Here is an 18,545-nt window from a genome sequence, read left to right as displayed (position 1 = left end):
ATTTTGTGGTGCCCAAGGAAGGGTTCCTTTCATCCCATACTGAATCTCAAAAGGGTCAACCATGATTTGAAGGTGACTCATTTTCGCATGGAAACCTTACATTCTGTGATAATGGCAGTGCAGTCAGGGGAATTTCTGACCTCCCTGGATCTGTCCGAGGCCTACCATCATATTCCCATCTGTTTGGAACACCAATGTTTTTTACATTTTGTGGTGTTGGGGCGCCATTATCAGTTTCGGGTGCTGCCTCTTGGTCTAGCCACTGCCCCCAGAACGTTTTCCAAGGTTATGCTGGTAGTAGCAGCGGCCTTGAGAACAGAAGGGATCCTGGTGCACCCATACTTGGACAACTGGCTGATTTGAGCCAAGTCTCAGGAAGAGAGCCACCTGGTGACTCAAAAGGTGATCTCCTTGTTGTAGGAGCTTGGTTGTCTGGTGAACCTGGCCAAGAGCAGTCTTCAACCATCCCAGTCGTTGGAGTATCTTGGGGTTCAGTTTAACATGGGGCAGGACAAAGTTTTTTCTGCCGGAAGTTTAGATTCAGAAATCGATCTCTCAGGTGCTTCAGTTGGTGGTGTGGTCCTATATACAGGTGCTTGACTTGATGGCAGCAACCCTGGAAGTGGTGCCATGGGCAAGGCTGCATATACGTCCTCTTCAGCACTCGCTACTGTCACATTGGAACCTGCAGTCTCAGGACTATTTGGTTCGGTTCCACTTGCCGCTGGAAATCAACACTTGCCTCCAATTGTGGTTATAGGGGGTTCATCTGAGAAAGGGAGTTTCCTTGTCCTCCCCAACTTACTTGGTGCTCACAACAAAAGTGAGTCTCCAGGGTTGGGGGGCTCACTGTCAGGAGATGTTGGCCCAGGGGCATTGGCCTGCTGAAGAGTCCCATTGGAACATCAATCGCCTGGAAGCCCGGGCGGTCTGGTTGGCATGCTTGCAATTTGGCCACAGGCTGCAGGGTTAGGTAATCTGTGTGATATCAGACAATGCGAAGATGGTGGCCTATATCAATTACCAGGGAGGAACCAAGAGCCAGCAAGTGTCGCAGGAAATAAACCAACTTATGGGCAGAAGGTCATCTACAGATGATCTCAGCCTCTCATATTGCAGGAAAATACTATGCAAGAGTGAACTTTCTCAGCAAGGAGATTCTGGACCCAGGAGAATGGGTGTTGTCAGCCGAAGCATTTCATCTGAGTGTGGATCACTGGGACCTTCCATTCCTAGACCTGCTGGCAACTTCTCGCAATGCGAAAGTTCCTCAATTCTACAGTCGCAGGAGAGATCCATGGTCCCTGGGCATAGATGCTCTCGTACAGGTCTGTCCAGAAGACAGATTGCTTTTTGCCTTTCCTCTGTGCCATTGCTGGGCAGGATAATTCGCAAAATTGAAGGCCACAGGGTGCTAGTACTCTTGGTGGTGCCGGACTGGCCCAGGCATCCGTGCTGTGCAGATCTGTAGAGACTCCTGGTGGAGACCCCCCCTTTGTCTTCCACTGCACATGGATCTGTTACAGCAGAGTCCAGTTGTTCACGAAGATCCAGCTCGGTTCTGACTTATGGTTTGGCCCTTGAGTGAGCTCGCCTATTGAAGCATGGATATTTTTCCGTGGTGATTGCCACCTTATGCAGCACTCGAAGGTTCTCCACTTCCTTAGCCTATATTCGGGTTTGGAGATTTTTTTGAGGCCTGGTTTGAGGAATGTGGTGTTCTTCCTCATTCAGTTAAGATCATGCTCATTCTGGACTTTTTGCAGGATGGATTGAATAAAGGTTTGGCCCTTAATTTCCTTGAAGGTGCAGGTTGTGGCTCTTGCCTATTTCAGGGGTCCATTGAATTGTGACTCCTTGTCGTCCCATCCTGATGTGGTCCGTTTTTTGAGGAGAGTGAAACATCTTCGGCTTCCCTTGCCACTACCGGTTCCCTTGTGGAGTCTTAACTTGGTGTTGGATTTTTTGGCGAGCCCTACATTCTGATTGCTGCATAGCTTTTCCTTGCAGTTGTTAACCTTGAAGACAAAGTTTCTGGTGGCTATTTGTTCTGTGTGTCGAATCTCTGAGCTGCTGGCCTTGTCTAGCCGGGAACTGTTCCTTCGGGTGACTCCAGGGGTGTTACATCTGCGTACTGTTCCATCTTTTTTGCCCAAAGTGGTGTCAGATTTCATAAGGTCAGGGATGCAGATGAGTATCACCTTTTGCACTCGTATGTCAAGAAACTTGTCGTGCGGTATCTGGAGGTTTCTGAAACTTTCTGGAAGATGGATCATCTGTTTGTTGTCCATGGAGGAAGTAAGCACGGCACTCTAGCTTGGATGCTGAGAAGCCGTTGCCTACTCAAGTTCGAGCTCATTCCACTAGAGCTCAGGCAGTGTCATTGGCAGAGGTTAGATTTTTGTCTCCCATTGATATTTGCCAAGCTGCGATGTGGTCCTCCTTACACATTTTTTCCAGGTTTTATTGTCTGGATGTGCAGACCTGGGAGGACGGAGCCTTTCCATGTGTGGTGTTGTCTGGACCATGGGCAGCCTCCCACCCTGTTGGGGAGTAGCTTTGGTACATCCCACTGGTCCTGAGTCCATCTGTCTACATGCTAGGAAATGGAGAAATTATTTACCTGATAATTTTGTTTTCCTTAGTGTAGACAGATGGACCCAGCTTCCTGCCCTTGGCTGCCGCATGAGTGTGTCAACAGTCCTGTGGGGCTATGGATCCCAAGGGATTGCTGGTAAGTGTTCATCCAGTCCCTAGATTGGGGTACCTAGACTCTTACGTGAGTTCAGTGTTTTCTTACAGGTTGAGTACAGTTATGGTTGCCTGTGTTTAATCAAGTTTTTTGCTAGATTGTCCACAGTTGCTTTTGCAGAGAATACTGGCAGTCTGGGGTCACTGCAGGAGTAAATATACTGTGCTGTCAGCTTGCTCCATCTCCATATGCTGGCAGGGGAGCATAACCCACTGGTTCTGAGTCTATACTAAGGAAAACAAAATTATCAAGTAAGTAATTTCTCCATTAATATCTATTTAGATAAATACCAAAAGGTAATATCATTTGTGATAAGCTAGGAATTGACACCCACCATACTGAGGGGCCGATGCAATAAGATGCACGCTGAAAACTGATGCTCGTTTTCCTAACTTGCAAGCAGCCACTTCCCCTGGGTGCCCGATGCTGTATTTAAATGAGGGACTGCATTAAAAAATGGCACGCTGAGGGAGAATTGTGCATTCGTAGCTCTCAAATGCATCAGGCGCCCACAATTACAATGAGCGCTCAATACAAACAGCCATTTTTATCCTGCTTCTTCAGGCCAATTTCTTTATTTTGTCAAGGTTGCTGAAGAATCCTATAGCTAAGTGGCAAGCATTAATTTTAAGTGTCACAATGATACTAAGTAGGAGGACACACAGATCGTATTTCTTTTTTTTATTTATCATGAGCTCTTGACTGACAAATTGACTTTACTCCACCTCTGGGGCTGAGGTTAAATTTCCCATGTTAAAAAATGTACATGGGCACTCAGCAGTTTCCTGCATCGGGTAGTAATAGCTAATAGAATGGAAAGATCATGCCCCATCTTTCATTCTCAGCAGTAGGAGGTGGAGAAACTAGGGATGTGCAGAGGGACGCCATACGTTGCATTCGTGATTCGGATTCGTCGGGGAGCAGATACGTTGCATTCGGCCATATGGCGCCCCGATGCGTTAATACGGCGATTTCTATTCGTGTCCCAGCTAAAATTAAAATTAACTACAACCCCCCACCCTCCTGACCCCCCCAAGACTTACCAAAACTCCCTGGTGGTCCAGCGGGGATTCCGGGAGCCAACCCCTGCACTCTCACACCCTCGGTGCGGGTTTCATCATGGCGCCGATAGCCTTTGTCACAGGGGCTACCGGTGCCATTGGTCAGCCCCTGTCACATGGTCATCAGCGCCATCTTGTGCTCCTACCATGTGACAGGGGCTGACCAATGGCACCGGTAGCCCCTGTGACATAGTATGGGCAAAGGCTATCGGCGCCATTTTGAGTACTGGCATCGGATGGCCGGAGTGCAGGAGGTCGCTCCGGGACCCCCGTTGGACCCCCAGGGACATTTGGCCAGCTTGGGGGGGCCCTCCTGACCCCCACAAGACTTGCCAAAAGTCCAGCGGGGGTCCGGGAGCAACCTCCTGCACGCCGGCCGGCCGGCCGATGCCAGTACTCAAAATGGCGCCGATCGCCTTTGCCCTCAATATGTCACAGGTACCGACGGTCGGCCCCTGTGACATAGTGAGGGCAAAGGCGATCTGCTGCCAGTATTCAAAATGGCGCCAAATGCCTTTGCCCTCACTATGTCACAGGTACCGACGGTCGGCCCCTGTGACATAGTGAGGGCAAAGGCGATCTGCTGCCAGTATTCAAAATGGCGCGATAGCCTTTGCCCATATTATGTCACAGGGGCTACCGGTGCCATTCTTCAGCCCCTGTCACATGATAGGAGCACAAGATGGCACCAATGGCCATGTGACAGGGGCTGACCAATGGCACCGGTAGCCCCTGTGACAAAGGCTATCGGCGCCATGATGAAACCGGCAACGAGGGTGTGAGTGCAGGGGATGGCTCCCTGACCCCCCGCTGGACCACCAGGGAGTTTTGGTAAGTCTTGGGGGGTTCAGGAGGGTGGGGGGTTTGTTTAAATTTTTATTTAGGTGGCCGTATAATTCGGCGAAGATTCATGTATTCATGGGGAATTGCGATACATTTCGCTTCCCCACGAATACTACGAATAGTGCAATATACGTTGCGGATCGCCAATACAGCGAAAACGAATGCACACCCCTAGGAGAAACCCAAGTCTGTCTTATTAATAACTATTTGTGGACCTGTTTTCTAGACTTAATTGGCATCTCAGAGACATGGTGGAAAGAGGATAACCAATGGGACAGTGCTATACCAGGGTACAAATTATATAGCAATGACAAAGAGGAGCACCCGGGAGGAGGTGTGGTGCTTTATGTCCGGGATGGCATAGAGTCCAACAGGATAAACATCCTGAATGAGACTAAATACAAAATTGAATCTTTATGGGTAGAAATCCCTTGTGTGTCGGGGAAGACTATAGTGATAGGGGTATTATCCCAGGACAAGCAGGATGCTAGTCCTCACATATGGGTGACGTCATCCACGGAGCCCTTAAGCGGGAAAACTTCTGGCAAGTTTCTAGAAGTTTTAAACTGGCTGCCTGAGGCTACTGAGCATGCTCGGCATGCCATGATATTTCCTGCCACAGGGGTCTCACTCCAGTCTTCTTTTTTCCGCGCTGCTAGCTGCATCGCGGTTTCCAGGAGCCTGTGAGTTACCTCACAACAATCTAAAAATTTTTTCAAACTTCTTCCCTTTACGGGTCTTACTCGGTTTGTCACCGGCTGGTGACAAACATCCTACTTTCTTCACGAAGAAGGAATCCGAAATCATCGACGGATGTCGACCGAAAAAACTTCCGGATTTAAAAAATGTCCGGCCTGCAACCGGACTATGTCCATCACCGACCCGCACGTCGAGTGCGTCCGTTGTTTGGGAGGAGACCACGACATCGCTTCTTGTGCCCAGTGTCAAGAAATGACGGCGAAAGGTAGGAAGCTTCGCCATGAAAAAATGGCTCAGATTTTTCAAATCAGAGCACCGACATCGCCATCGACCTCGACTAGATCTTCCCCGATAGGCGTATCGAAGAAGATACTTCTCAAGAAAAGAGTCCAACAAGGTTCGGGAGATGCTTCCTCGCCAACCCCGTCTGTGGCATCGTCCAGATCCGTTTCTGAGATTCGTACCAAACATAAACACCGGAGACATCACGCGATTCCTCCGTTGCCACCGCCGGAAGAACCGGTGGCTAAACAGCGGAAGTTGTCATCGACCTCGGTAATCCCTGCAGAGGAATCGACACCGTCGACATCCGTGACGGACTTAACAGCCTTGATTAAGAAGCTTGTCGCCGATGCCATGAAAGAAGCCATCCCGGCGGCATCTCCAACACCGGCCCTGGTAGGACCGATGCCGACCTACGGGTCGATGCCGACTCCTCAGTCGATGCCGGCCATCGGGCCGATGCCGATGACTCCATCGATGCCGACTACCGAGTCGATGCCTTCCTCGATATCGATGCCGGCGCCATCGTCCATATCGATGCCAGTGCCGATGCCAACGTCATCGTCCATACCGATGCCAATCTCGGTGCCGATGACTGCTGCAGCTCTATCAATGCCGATGGACGTGCCCAGCTGCTCTTCAACGATGCCTGCTGCTCGATCGATGTCAGCAGCCTCATCGTCGATGCAAATCGCACATCCTTCGATGGAATCGACTAATTTACATTCTTCAATGTCCACAAGTGCTTCCAGACCAATCTCCTCATTGATTCCCATCTCCATGTTCTCCTTTCTCACTACTTCACTTTCTACGGCTGCACAACCAGCTCCACATTATACCTTAGCTCCTTCTGCAGCTTCAAGCCGGGGAAAAAAGGCAGCAGGAAAATCCAAGCATCCAGAGATTCCCTCTGAGAAAAGACTACATGCTATCCTTACCAAAAGATATCATGATCTTTTATCTTCCTTGCCTTCATACCCTGCGGAAGAAAGTGATACCAGTGATGCGGTACCGGACATCCAGGATCCTTTACCAGGACCCTCTGGAGTTGCTCCATCTACAATTCCAAGCCATCCTTCATATCCTCAACCAGCGGATACATGGTCTGATACACAATCGGAGTATTCTTCAGAGGAATTTTTATCAGAAGGTACTCCGCCACAGACCAAGAAGCAATCCCCTCCTGAGGATTTGTCTTTTGCTTCTTTCGTTCAAGAAATGTCGGAATCCATCCCTTTTCAACTTCAGGCAGAGAAGGATGACAGACAGCAAACACTGGAGATTCTACAATTTGTAGATCCCCCAAAACATAACCTAGCAATTCCAGTACATGAAGTACTACTCCAACTTCAACAACGGATTTGGGAGCACCCATGTTCAACACCGGGAGTTAATCGTAGAATTGATTCTACATATTTAGTCCAAGCAGCCCCAGGCTTTGAGAAGCCACAACTACCACACAGTTCATTAGTTGTGGAATCTGCGCAAAAGAAATCAAGAAGGTCCAGAACTCACGCTTCTATCCCTCCTGGGAAAGATAACAGATTCCTAGACCTTATGGGGCGTAAGATTTACCAGGGAGCGATGCTAAATTCGAAAATTGCTGCGTACCAACTGTATATGACGCAGCATCAAAGAAACCTGTGGAAGCAGATTGAGGAATTTCTACCCTCTCTCCCTCAACAGCAGCAGGAGGCAGCACAACAGATTGTGCAGAAAGGTCTGGATGCGGGCAAGCATGAGGTGCGAGCGGCGTATGACGCGTTTGAGACTTCTTCCAGAACGGCAGCTTCAGGCATCAGTGCTCGAAGATGGGCCTGGTTGAAGGCGTCGGACCTACGTCCAGAGGTCCAGGATAAACTAGTGGACTTGCCTTGCCTGGGCGACAACTTGTTCGGAACAAAAGTACAAGATGCCGTAACGCAGCTTAGAGAGCACTCTGAAACATTAAAGCAGCTCTCTACGTTGTCCCATGACACTCCTACTCACCCTGCCCGCAGGCCGCCACGGCGAGACACCAGACGACCTTTCTTTAGGCCGAGAAGGTATTACCCCCAGACCTCAAGACCACGCTCTACAAGGCCTCCACAGCGCCCTCAGCAGAGACAGCAGAGAGCTGCAAGGCCACAGCCTCCGCCCCAAACTGCTTCCACCTCTGGCTTTTGAAAGCAGTCCCGGAGAACAGAGCCAACCAAACCCCTTTCCAGATTTACCAGTAGGGGGAAGGATTTCCCACTTTTACAACGATTGGGAAAATATCACCACAGATCAATGGGTCTTATCCATAGTTCATCAGGGTTACCACCTAGACTTCACAGCTCCCCCGCAGGAGTTTCCACCACAAAACTCCTATCTCGAACACATCCCTCAATTACAAATGGAATTATCTACTCTTCTGAAAGCAAGAGCTGTGGAACACGTACCACACTCACAGAAGGGAAGAGGATTCTATTCCCGGTATTTCCTCATTCCAAAGAAAACCGGAGGACTTCGTCCCATTCTAGATCTCAGAAATCTCAACAAATTTCTAAGAAAAGAAAAATTCAGAATGGTATCCTTAGGCACCATTCTTCCTCTCATACAAAAGGGGGATTGGCTTTGTTCTCTGGATCTCCAAGACGCTTATACTCACATACCTATTTTCCCACCTCATCGCAAGTACCTAAGATTCAAGGTGGGACACCAGCATTTCCAATACAGAGTCCTACCATTCGGCCTAGCCTCAGCTCCCAGAGTATTCACAAAATGCCTAGCAGTAATAGCAGGACATTTGCACAAACAGGGTGTTCATGTCTTCCCTTATCTAGACGATTGGCTAATAAAAAGTCAATCTCAACAAGGGGCGCTTACTTCTCTACATTACACAATAAAGGTACTGCACAAACTGGGATTTCTCATCAATTATCAAAAATCCCACCTGCAACCATCTCATCTACTCCAATACATAGGAGCAGAATTAGACACAAACCTCGCACAAGCTTTTCTTCCAGAAGACCGTGCACAAACACTGTCCCAGTTGGCGTACTCCATGTCCACACAACCGCAAGTGACAGCTCATCAGTTTCTAATCTTACTAGGCCACATGGCATCAACGGTTCATGTCACTCCGATGGCACGACTTGCCATGCGACTTACCCAATGGACTCTTCGGTCGCAATGGATCCAAGCCATTCAACCACTTCATTCTCCCATCCAAGTAACCCACCAACTTCGCTCATCGCTAAACTGGTGGACAATCAAGGACAATTTACGCAAGGGCCTGCCTTTCCAAAAGCCGATCCCTCAGATAACGTTAACTACAGATGCATCCACCTTGGGATGGGGAGCTCATGTAAACTCTCTTCAAACTCAAGGAACTTGGACAAAACTCGAAGCCACATATCAAATCACTTTTCTGGAACTTCGAGCTATACGTTATGCGCTGCATGCGTTCAAGGACTGCCTTTCACACAAGACTGTGTTAATCCAAACAGACAATACGGTTGCCATGTGGTACATCAACAAACAGGGAGGTACGGGCTCGTATCTCCTTTGTCAAGAAGCTGCGCAAATTTGGGACTGGGCCTTGAATCACTCAATATTGCTACAGGCCACTTATCTAGCAGGAATTCAAAATGTGCTAGCAGACCGACTCAGTCGGCAATTCCAACCACACGAGTGGTCTCTGAATCCCTCGATAGCGACCAAGATATTCCAACGTTGGGGACAGCCAACAACAGACCTCTTTGCGTCGCACCTGAACCACAAGGTGACCAACTTCTGTTCCCTGCACAAACAGAAGCACCAACCAGCCGAGGACGCCTTTGCTCGCCCTTGGAACTCAGGCCTACTCTATGCATATCCTCCCATACCGCTTATCACCAAGACACTGGTGAAGCTACAACAGGACAAGGGGACCATGATACTCATAGCCCCATATTGGCCTCGACAGGTATGGTTTCCCACGCTGCTAGACCTTTCAGTCAGGGATCCAATACGTCTGGGAATAGCTCCCAATCTCATTACTCAGGATCAGGGTCGGTTGCGCCATCCCAACCTTCAGTCCCTATCCCTGACAGCATGGATGTTGAAAGCTTAATCTTACAACCACTCCATCTTTCAACAAATGTTTCCCAAGTGCTTATAGCTTCCCGCAAACCTTCCACGAGAAAAAATTACTCTTTCAAATGGAAACGGTTCACATTCTGGTGCAAGCAAAATCATACAGATCCTTTTACTTGCCCCACATCTACTCTTCTAGATTATTTGTACCATCTTTCAAACTCTGGTCTTCAGACATCGTCAATCAGAGTACATTTGAGTGCAATCTCCGCTTACCATAACAAGATAGGAGATGCACCTATATCCACACAACCTCTCGTCAGTAGATTCATGAGAGGTCTAACACATCTTAATCCACCAATTCGGCCTCCAGCTACACAATGGGACCTGAATCTGGTTTTAACAGGACTAATGCGTTCTCCTTTCGAACCCATTGATTCCTGTGATCTTAAATTTCTCACATGGAAGACTATTTTCCTCATAGCCATCACATCAGCTAGAAGGGTTAGTGAGTTACAAGCACTTGTCACATATGAACCTTATACAAAGTTTCTCCATGACAGAGTGGTTCTCCGAACGCATCCGAAATTCCTTCCTAAGGTAGTTACGGAATTCCATTTAAATCAAACAATAGTCTTACCCACATTCTTTCCAAAGCCTCACTCTCACCAGGGGGAAAGAGCTTTGCACACTTTGGACTGCAAACGTGCGTTGTCCTATTACTTGAATCGTACTACGTCCCTCAGAACATCCAATCAGCTTTTTGTCTCTTATGACCCAAATAAGCCTGGTAGAGCAGTGGGAAAACATACTTTATCCAATTGGTTAGCAGACTGCATACAATTTTGCTATGCAAAAGCAGGCCTTCCTCTCCAAGGGCGAGTAAAGGCACACTCAGTAAGAGCAATGTTAACCTCGGTAGCACACTTTCGTTCAGTGCCAATCATTGACATTTGTAAAGCAGCAACATGGAGTTCTCTTCACACTTTTGCAGCTCATTACTGTTTGGACAAGGAAGGACGACAAGATTCAGCCTATGGACAATCTGTCTTAAAGAACTTGTTTCCAGCTTAATCCCAACTCCTTCTACATCCACTCTGCTGTGATCTTCGGCTGACTCATTTTCTTCAACAAAGCATCACTGCTACCTGACTCAGCCTCTAGCTTGCTAATCACCCATATGTGAGGACTAGCATCCTGCTTGTCCTGGGATAAAGCAAAATTGCTTACCTTGTAATAGGTGTTATCCCAGGACAGCAGGATGTAGTCCTCACGGAACCCGCCCGCCACCCCGCGGAGTTGGGCCTCAGACTTTATTATTTTATTTTGCTTACGCTTATTGCTACATACAAGACTGGAGTGAGACCCCTGTGGCAGGAAATATCATGGCATGCCGAGCATGCTCAGTAGCCTCAGGCAGCCAGTTTAAAACTTCTAGAAACTTGCCAGAAGTTTTCCCGCTTAAGGGCTCCGTGGATGACGTCACCCATATGTGAGGACTACATCCTGCTGTCCTGCGATAACACCTATTACAAGGTAAGCAATTTTGCTTAATACTGTCCATCTGGTCAAGATGGTGAGACGGACAGTGAAATGCTAAGAGAAATTAGGGAAGCTAACCAAATTGGTAGTGCAGTAATAATGGGAGACTTCAATTACCCCAATATTGACTAGGTAAATGTATCATCGGGACACGCTAGAGAGATAACGTTCCTGGATGGAATAAATGATAGCTTTATGGAGCAATTGGTTCAGGAACCGACGAGAGAGGGAGCAATTTTAGATCTAATTCTCAGTGGAGCACAGGACTTGGTGAGAGAGGTAACAGTGGTGGGGCCGCTTGGCAATAGTGATCATAATATGATCAAATTTGATTTAATGACTGGAAGAGGAACAGTGTGCAAATCCAAGGCTCTCATGCTAAACTTTCAAAAGGGAAACTTTGATAAAATGAGAAAAATTGTTAGAAAAAAACTGAAAGGAGCAGCTACAAAAGTAAAAAATGTCCAAGAGGCGTGGTCATTGTTAAAAAATACCATTCTAGAAGCACAGTCTAGATGTATTCCACACATTAAGAAAGATGGAAAGAAGGCAAAACGATTACCGGCATGGTTAAAAGGGGAGGTGAAAGAAGCTATTTTAGCCAAAAGATCTTCATTCAAAAATTGAAAGAAGGATCCAACAGAAGAAAATAGGATAAAGCATAAACGTTGGCAAGTTAAATGTAAGACATTGATAAGACTGGCTAAGAGAGAATTTGAAAAGAAGTTGGCCGTAGAGGCAAAAACTCACAGTAAAAACTTTTAAAAATATATCCGAAGCAGAAAGCCTGTGAGGGAGTCAGTTGGACCGTTAGAGGATCGAGGGGTTAAAGGAGCACTTAGAGAAGATAAGGCCATCGCAGAAAGATTAAATGATTTCTTTGCTTCGGTGTTTACTAACGAGGATGTTGGGGAGGTACCCGTAATGGAGAACATTTTCATGGGTAATAATTCAGATGGACTGAATTAAATCACGGTGAACCTAGAAGATGTGGTAGGCCTAATTGACAAACTGAAGAGTAGTAAATCACCTGGACTGGATGGTATACACCCCAGAGTTCTGAAGGAACTAAAAAATGAAATTTCAGACCTATTAGTAAAAATTTGTAACCTATCATTAAAATCATCCATTGTACCTGAAGACTGGAGGATAGCAAATGTAACCCCAATATTTAAAAAGGGCTCCAGGGGCGATCCAGGAAACTACAGACCGGTTAGCCTGACATCAGTGCCAGGAAAAATAGTGGAAAGTGTTCTAACATCAAAATCACAGAACATATAGAAAGACATGGTTTAATGGAACAAAGTCAGCATGGCTTTACCCAGGGCAAGTCTTGCCTCACAAATCTGCTTCACTTTTTTGAAGCAGTTAATAAACATGTGGATAAAGGTGAACCAGTAGATGTAGTATACTTGGATTTTCAGAAGGCGTTTGACAAAGTTCCTCATGAGAGGCTTCTAGGAAAAGTAAAAAGTCATGGGATAGGTGGCGATGTCCTTTCGTGGATTGCAAACTGGCTAAAAGACAGGAAACAGAGAGTAGGATTAAATGGACAATTTTCTCAGTGGAAGGGAGTGGACAGTGGAGTGCCTCAGGGATCTGTATTTATTTATTTATTTATTTTTTATTTTTATATACCGATTTTCATGCATCAAATGCATATCAGACCGGTTTACAATGAAACAGTGTAAGCAGGAAATACATTTCCTTAGTCTAATACATTGAACATCCATAACAAAATAATTGTAAATTGAGCAAAAAGCTAAACAACATTACTAAAATTAAATTATTAAAGAAATTATACATACAAATATTTTAAAAGGAGCATAAATCGTTTACCAGCTGAAAACAGAGCGTGGTGACGTCACAGTGGGCAGTTCTCTTTTTCCTTCAGATGTCATTAATTTCTTTGATTCCCAGCGATTTTTCTTTTTTTTTAGGTTTTTTGTGAACGGGATAGTTTTTGAAGGTACCCGATGTTGGAGGGCAGCCCCTCAGTTTCCATGCCTGGTGGACCGGCGTCGTTTACCGGCTGAAAACAGAGCGTGGTGATGTCACAGTGGGCGGTTCTCTTTTTCCTTCAGATGTCATTAATTTCTTTGATTCCCAGCGATTTTTCTTTTTTTTTAGGTTTTTTGTGAACGGGATAGTTTTTGAAGGTACCCGATGTTGGAGGGCAGCCCCTCAGTTTCCTTGCCTGGTGAGATAATCAGATTTGCAGATGACACAAAATTGTTCAAAGTAGTTAAATCACAAGCAGATTGTGATAAATTGCAGGAAGACCTTGTGAGACTGGAAAATTGGGCATCCAAATGGCAGATGAAATTTAATGTGGATAAGTGCAAGGTGATGTATATAGGGAAAAATAACCCATGCTATATTTACACAATGTTGGGTTCCATATTAGGTGCTACAACCCAAGAAAGAGATCTAGGCGTCATAGTGGATAACACATTGAAATAGTCGGTTCAGTGTGCTGCGGCAGTCAAAAAAAACGAACAGAATGTTGGGAATTATTAGAAAGGGAATGGTGAATAAAACGGAAAATGTCATAATGCCTCTGTATCGCTCCATGGTGAGACCGCACCTTGAATACTGTGTACAATTCTGGTCGCCGCATCTCAAAAAAGATATAATTACGATGGAGAAAGGTATAGAGAAGGGCTACCAAAATGATAAGGGGAATGGAACAACTCCCTTATGAGGAAAGACTAAAGAGGTTAGGACTTTTCAGCTTGGAGAAGAGACGGCTGAGGGGGGATATGATAGAGGTGTTTAAAATCATGAGAGGTCTAGAACGGGTAGATGTGAATCGGATATTTACTCTTTCGGATAGTAGAAAGACTAGGGGGCACTCCATGAAGTTAGCATGGGGCACATTTAAAACTAATCGGAGAAAGTTCTTTTTTACTCAACGCACAATTAAACTCTGTAATTTGTTGCCAGAGGATGTGGTTAGTGCAGTTAGTATAGCTGTATTTAAAAAAGGATTGGATAAGTTCTTGGAGGAGAAGTCCATTACCTGCTATTAAGTTTACTTAGAGAATAGCCACTGCCATTAGCAATGGTAACATGGAATAGACTTAGTTTTTGGGTACTTGCCAGGTTCTTATGGCCTGGATTGGCCACTATTGGAAACAGGATGCTGGTCTGACCCAGTATGGCATTTTGCATGCAGGATCTTTTTTGGATCTTTTTTTTGTTTATTATATATTTACCCAGCCATTATGGAGGTAATTGAAATCTAAATCAAAAACAATGGGAACTGCAAAAATATATCTTATTAGAGGTTTTCCTGGGTAACTTTAGGACTCTTTTTGATATTGAGTTAGGTAATCGAAATCTCCCATTATTACTGCACTACCAAATTTATTATCATTTCACCATCCATCTGATCATTTTGGGTAGGTGGACAGTAGTATACCCCCAACTCTATAACATATGGGATTTCTAACCATAAAGATTCTTTTATGCATTTAGTCTCTTGCAGGATCTTTATCCTGTTGGATTCTGTGCCATCCCGAACATAAAGTGCCACTCCCAACCAAGTTGATCCTCTCTATCATTGTGATATAATTTGTACCCTGGTATAGTACTATCCCATTGGTTATCATCTTTCCACCAGGTCTCGGAAATGCCTATTATGTCTACCTCTTTATTCAGTGCTATACACTCTAAGTCTCCCATCTTATTTCTTAGTCTTCTAACTCTCCAATCTTCTTTCTTAGTCTTCTGGCATTGGCATACAGACATTTAAAAGTATGGTTTTTGTTTGTATTAAAAACCTGCTTATCAGTTAACAGGGATAATTGGAATCTTTTAACTCAGGTGGTTCTTTAATTGAAATCACATGGACTACTTTTCTTTTCTAAGAACCTGTCTGTTGAGATGCCCTAATTCTCATTTTCCATTAGTATCTTTTGAAGATAGCTCCTTCTGAACCATGTGCTGCTGATCAACTGTCAGCTTTTCCACTTGTTCTAGTTTAAAAGCTGCTCTATCTCCTTTTTAAAGATTAGCACCAGCAGCCTGGTTCCACCCTGATTAAGGTGGAGTCTGTCCTTTTGGAAAAGATTCCCCATTCCCTAAAAGGTTGCCCATTTCCTTACAAAACTGAATCCCTCTTCCCTGCACCATTGTGTCATCCATATATTGAGATTCCGAAGCTCTGCCTACCACTAGGAATCTGCGCATGTAACAGGGAGCATTTCAGAGAATGCTACCCTGGAGGTTCTGGATTTCAGCTTTCTAACTCAAAGCTTAAATTTTGCTTCCAGAACCTTCCATCCACATTGTCCCATGTCACTGGTGTCTACAAGTACCCCAATAGCCAGCTCCTCCCCAGCACTTTCTAAAATCCTATTTAGGTGACATTTGAGGTCTACAACCTTCACATCATGCATGAAAATTACCAAGTGATCCTCTAATCCACCAGCTACCTAATTACATTCCCAATAATCAAATCACCAACTATGACGGCTGACTTAATCCTTCCCTCCTGGGCATTAGCCCTGGGAAACTTGTATTTGGTGCGAGAAGATAATGCATCACCTGGAGAGATCTTTGCTACAGGATCACTTCCTGTTTCTCCAGGGTGATGCTGTCCGAACAGGTGACCTTCCTTCTCCAAGGCAGCACCGAGGATGCCAGACTGGAATTGGGACTCCTCTATATACCTTTGTCTGCTTCAGCTCCTCAAGGTCTACCACTCTAGCCTCCAGAGATCAAACTCATTCTCTTAGAGCTAGGAGCTCCTTGCACCTGGTGTACACATACAACCTCTCACCAACTGGTAAAATATCATGCATTTTACACTTGGTGCAAAAGAGTGGAAGGCCCCCATTTTGCTGCTGGACTGCTGCCTCCATCTTAATATTGTTGAGTACTTACTTAAGTTTAGGTTTCTAAGGGAATAGGGATGCATAAATTAGAGTCCTTTAAATGTATGTGGTGTATTCACTGTTAATATAGTAGTGACCTCCAAGGGGATAACTAAAATCTTGATAAGAGTGTGGCAATCTTGTGTTTTAGATAAAATCCTTATTGATTTTTACTGTGAAAAGTAAATCTTGCCTATAAATCAAAGAATGAGCTTGGGTGGGTGGGAGTGAAAGCCAGACACTAGAATTACATAACTTGCTTGCTTTTTCTTCAGGCAGACACATTAAAGAATCTACCCCACTATTTCACCTCTCCCCCAAATTTAAGTCCTAAGATTTCCCAAAGCAATTCACCAATCCTCTTCAGCCACTAGCAAAATCATCTTCTCTCAATACTCCCACAGTATTCCACAACCCATACTTTTACAATCAGCTTAAAATAGAGCAACTGATATACTTGTCATACTTCTCTAGTTTGCCATTGGCTGAATATGGTAGAAAAATGTCTTCTTGTAACCAGACTTATATGCTATGGAAATTGGAAGGCAGCATATGGGGATTAAAGGTAACATACCTCCCAGAAATCAACGGAGGCTTCAGATCTCTTTGTAGTTCTCACTTTCTCTTTCCTTTTCTCAGGATTTGTGGTTTGGAGTAAATAGCCCCCCAGTAGAACTGTGGAAAGCAACAGCTCTTAAAATGCCACGATGGGAAGAAGTTGCAAAGATGGACCATGAGCAACTTTACAGTACAAAATATCTGCTAGATGTACCCTGTACCCTGTACAGTGTCACCATGGAGGATAACGCCGTTTCTGAGTCCCTCAGAGTAGCCTGAATAAACCTCCTGGGAGTCATCATCTTGGCTGTGAACATGCATCAGCATCAAAAGATTGTATGAGAATGGTTTAAGTAACTGCCAGTCTGCCAAACTGGTGACAGAAGCATACTCTGAACAAAAGAATTAAAACTGTTTTATTTCAGCCCAGAATGTTTGTCCAGCCTTGTCCTATCTACTTTTTGCAATTCCCAGTGCTACAGTAATATGTTTTGAAAAAAACTGCAGCACTTCAGTAAACACAAAGATGTCCATATTCAAAAATTCACCAAGAGGTTAAGCTATCCGGATATTCAATAGAAATTATCAAGATAAATGTTCCACTGAATATCCAGATAAAGTTATCAAGATAACTTTAGACTTGCTATTTGTGAGGACAAACATCTGCACAAATTTAACCAGATAGTACTACATAGAAGTGACGGCAGAAAAGGACCTAATGGCCCATCCAGTCTGCCCAGCAAGCTCCCAGAATTATAAGTTATTCAGCCCGCCAAGGTCAGGGCTCTTGTTGGTTTCTGTTTGAGTCCAATTTCCTTTCACCCCCCCCCTGCAGTTGAAGCATTGAGCAATATTGGAGTTGCATCTAAAGTGTAGTATCAGGTATTTTGGTTAAAGGCCGCCACATAAAGCAGATTACCCCCATGCTTATTGGTTTTCCTAGACTGTACAGTTCAAAGTCCTTGAGGGTGGTTGTCTGAATCCAATTCCTCTTTTCCCCTGCTGTAGAAGCAGTGAGCAATGATGGAGTTGCATCAACAGTATGAAGGCTTATCCCTTATTTGTTAAGGGAAGTATCTGACACACCAGCAAGTTACCCTCATGAACTCTTTTCTTCATTTCCATCCTCTAACCTTTAAGGATCCACAGTGTTTATCCCATGCTCCTTTGAAATCTTTCAATGTTTTTGTCTTCACCATCTCCTCGGAAGGGCATTCCAGGCATCCACCACCCTCTCCATGAAAAATTTTTCCTGATGACGGTTCTGAGTCAACGTTCCTGGAGTTTCATTTCGTGACCCCTAGTTCCCTGTACGTACCGGATCAGTCCAGACTCCTGGGTTGTGCCTCCGCACCAGCAGATGGAGACAGAGCCAAACTTGTCAGGCTCCCCCTATATATACCAGGGTGCCACCCACAGCCTGTCAGTATAACTCTGTCTCCAGCAGATGGTCAGATGCCTAACCCACAGTCTTGCCTGATTCAATTAGGTGTTAGTGTATTGTTGTAAGAAGGCTAGATAGGTCCTTGTTTTGTTTTCCTCTCCTTGCCGTAAAGTTAAAAAAAAAAAAAAAAAGGGAGATTTGTTTTTGTTGCAGGTTCTCCAGAGGATCGGGCCTGAGCCTCCCAGGGGGTTGTTAGGTCCCGAGGGGGCCATCCCCCCTGGTAGAAGGCTGCTGTGGCCAAGGGTCGAGGACCCTGCAGGTGGGAACCGGCCCAGCCGAGGTGATACCGGGGAGCCCGGCTCACTCACCCCAACCAGGCCGCTTCAGCACCCGTCGGGGGACAGCGTCGTTTAAAAAAAAAAAAAAATGAGGTAAGTTTTTCTCGCGGCGGCTCGGCGGCGCGGTTTGCTTTTTATTTCGGCTCCCTCCTCCCCGATTGTCGC

At 45.5% G+C, this 18,545-nt stretch overlaps 1 protein-coding gene across 1 annotated transcript in view; it reads left to right on the top strand.

Moving 5' to 3' along the window:
- LOC115079136 (adenylate cyclase type 10-like) overlaps positions 1–17,051 on the top strand; it is a 621,147-nt gene extending 604,096 nt beyond the window's left edge. Inside the window, exon 36 of the mRNA XM_029582255.1 lies at positions 16,740–17,051. Coding sequence (XP_029438115.1) covers positions 16,740–16,937 — 198 coding nt within the window. The 3' untranslated portion in view covers positions 16,938–17,051. The remainder of the gene's footprint in view (positions 1–16,739) is intronic.
- Positions 17,052–18,545: the final 1,494 nt, after the last annotated feature.

Source organism: Rhinatrema bivittatum, chromosome 17 (genome assembly GCF_901001135.1).
Source record: "Rhinatrema bivittatum chromosome 17, aRhiBiv1.1, whole genome shotgun sequence".
In the NCBI taxonomy this organism is placed as follows: Eukaryota; Metazoa; Chordata; class Amphibia; order Gymnophiona; family Rhinatrematidae; genus Rhinatrema; species Rhinatrema bivittatum.
The sequence above is the reverse complement of the archived record's forward strand: the minus strand, read 5'-3'. Positions and strand labels throughout refer to the sequence as shown.